This window comes from Octopus bimaculoides, chromosome 17 (assembly GCF_001194135.2).
Source record: "Octopus bimaculoides isolate UCB-OBI-ISO-001 chromosome 17, ASM119413v2, whole genome shotgun sequence".
Classification (NCBI taxonomy): Eukaryota; Metazoa; Mollusca; class Cephalopoda; order Octopoda; family Octopodidae; genus Octopus; species Octopus bimaculoides.
The window spans coordinates 7942848-7944155 of NC_068997.1; the positions used below are offsets into that span (position 1 = coordinate 7942848).

The following is a 1308-nucleotide window of genomic DNA, read 5'->3' on the forward strand; positions in this document are numbered from 1 at the left end:
GGGGTAGCTGATGAAGGAAAATGTTCTCTATGTGGCCTGTATGTGTTTTGTACTCTGGTTATTATTATTTTTTTTGTCTACGTTTTGTTTGCAATGTCCTGTACCCAGATATGCACTACAGGTAGACGTAGGTATGCACATACCTGTGCGTATATATGCATATACTTATTTATTATTTGTTTATATATATATATATATATATATATATATATATAATACAAAGAATATAAACATGTATACACACATATATGTACATACATCTACATGTGTATATATATGCATATCAGGGTACAGGACGTTAGTGTATGTATGTGTGTGTGTGTGTGTATATGCACAAACATATACAAATATACACACACGTGTGTGTGTAGCTGTCCCCCACCACTGCTTGACAACCGGTGTTGGCGTGTTACGTTCCCGTAATCTAGCGGTTCGGCAAAAGCGACCTATATTATTAGTACCAAGCTTAAAATAAAAGTACTGCAGTCGATTCTACAAACAATTCTTCAAGGCGGTGCCCCAGCATGACCGCAGTCTAATGCCTGAAACAAGTAAAAGGTGAAAAAATGTGTGTTGCGTGTGTGTGAATGTGTGTGTGTGTGTGTGCGCGCGCGCGCGCATGTGTAGTGAGTAAAAAAAAATCGATTAACTGAGTTTCTCCTAGTAAGTTCCTACAACTTGAATACTCATCGTCGACACTGACGGAGGATCTATTTACTTACTGCTGTGAGTACACTGGTGTGAGATAAAGCATTTATTTGAGTGGGTGGGTAGCGACTGTGAGCAGCGCGATGGCGAAACAGTCACGGGGAAAACAAAAAAAAATAAATAAATAAATAAAAAAACAAACAAATAAGAGAAACAAACGAATAAATAATACAAAACAAAAGTGGGTGTGCTATGTCACATGATATTGTGACGTCATGTCTTATCCGGAAGTGTAGGTTTGCAAAATGGCTGCGCAACCTGGTTTGTCTGTCGAATGCCAAGACGTGAAGATTCTTAAACAAGAAATCTCCAAACTTTCAGGTAAAAAGCAAATATATACACACACACACACACACATAAATACAGAACAAACGTAAAACACAAATATTTATTACGTATAATTTGGTAAACGCCATTTTATTATAGAAACAATGTTTTTTTGTTTGTTTTTTTTTTCCTAAAATGGTTTCGAAAATTTTTATTCTTCAAAATTAATGGCTCCCCCCCCAAATAACTACAAAATATTAACGAAAACCTGTAAAGGTTAATCTGTGTATTATTAGATCTTTAAAAAGAAATTGTTTTTAGTGATCATATTTT

At 35.3% G+C, this 1308-nt stretch overlaps 1 protein-coding gene across 1 annotated transcript in view; it reads left to right on the top strand.

Annotated features, from left to right (window-relative positions):
- The first annotated feature begins 913 nt into the window (after window positions 1–913).
- LOC106872170 (zinc finger CCCH domain-containing protein 3) overlaps window positions 914–1308 on the top strand; it is a 16623-nt gene continuing 16228 nt past the window's right edge. Inside the window, exon 1 of the mRNA XM_014919058.2 lies at window positions 914–1029. Within this exon, the coding sequence (XP_014774544.1) occupies window positions 954–1029 (76 nt within the window). The 5' untranslated portion in view covers window positions 914–953. The remainder of the gene's footprint in view (window positions 1030–1308) is intronic.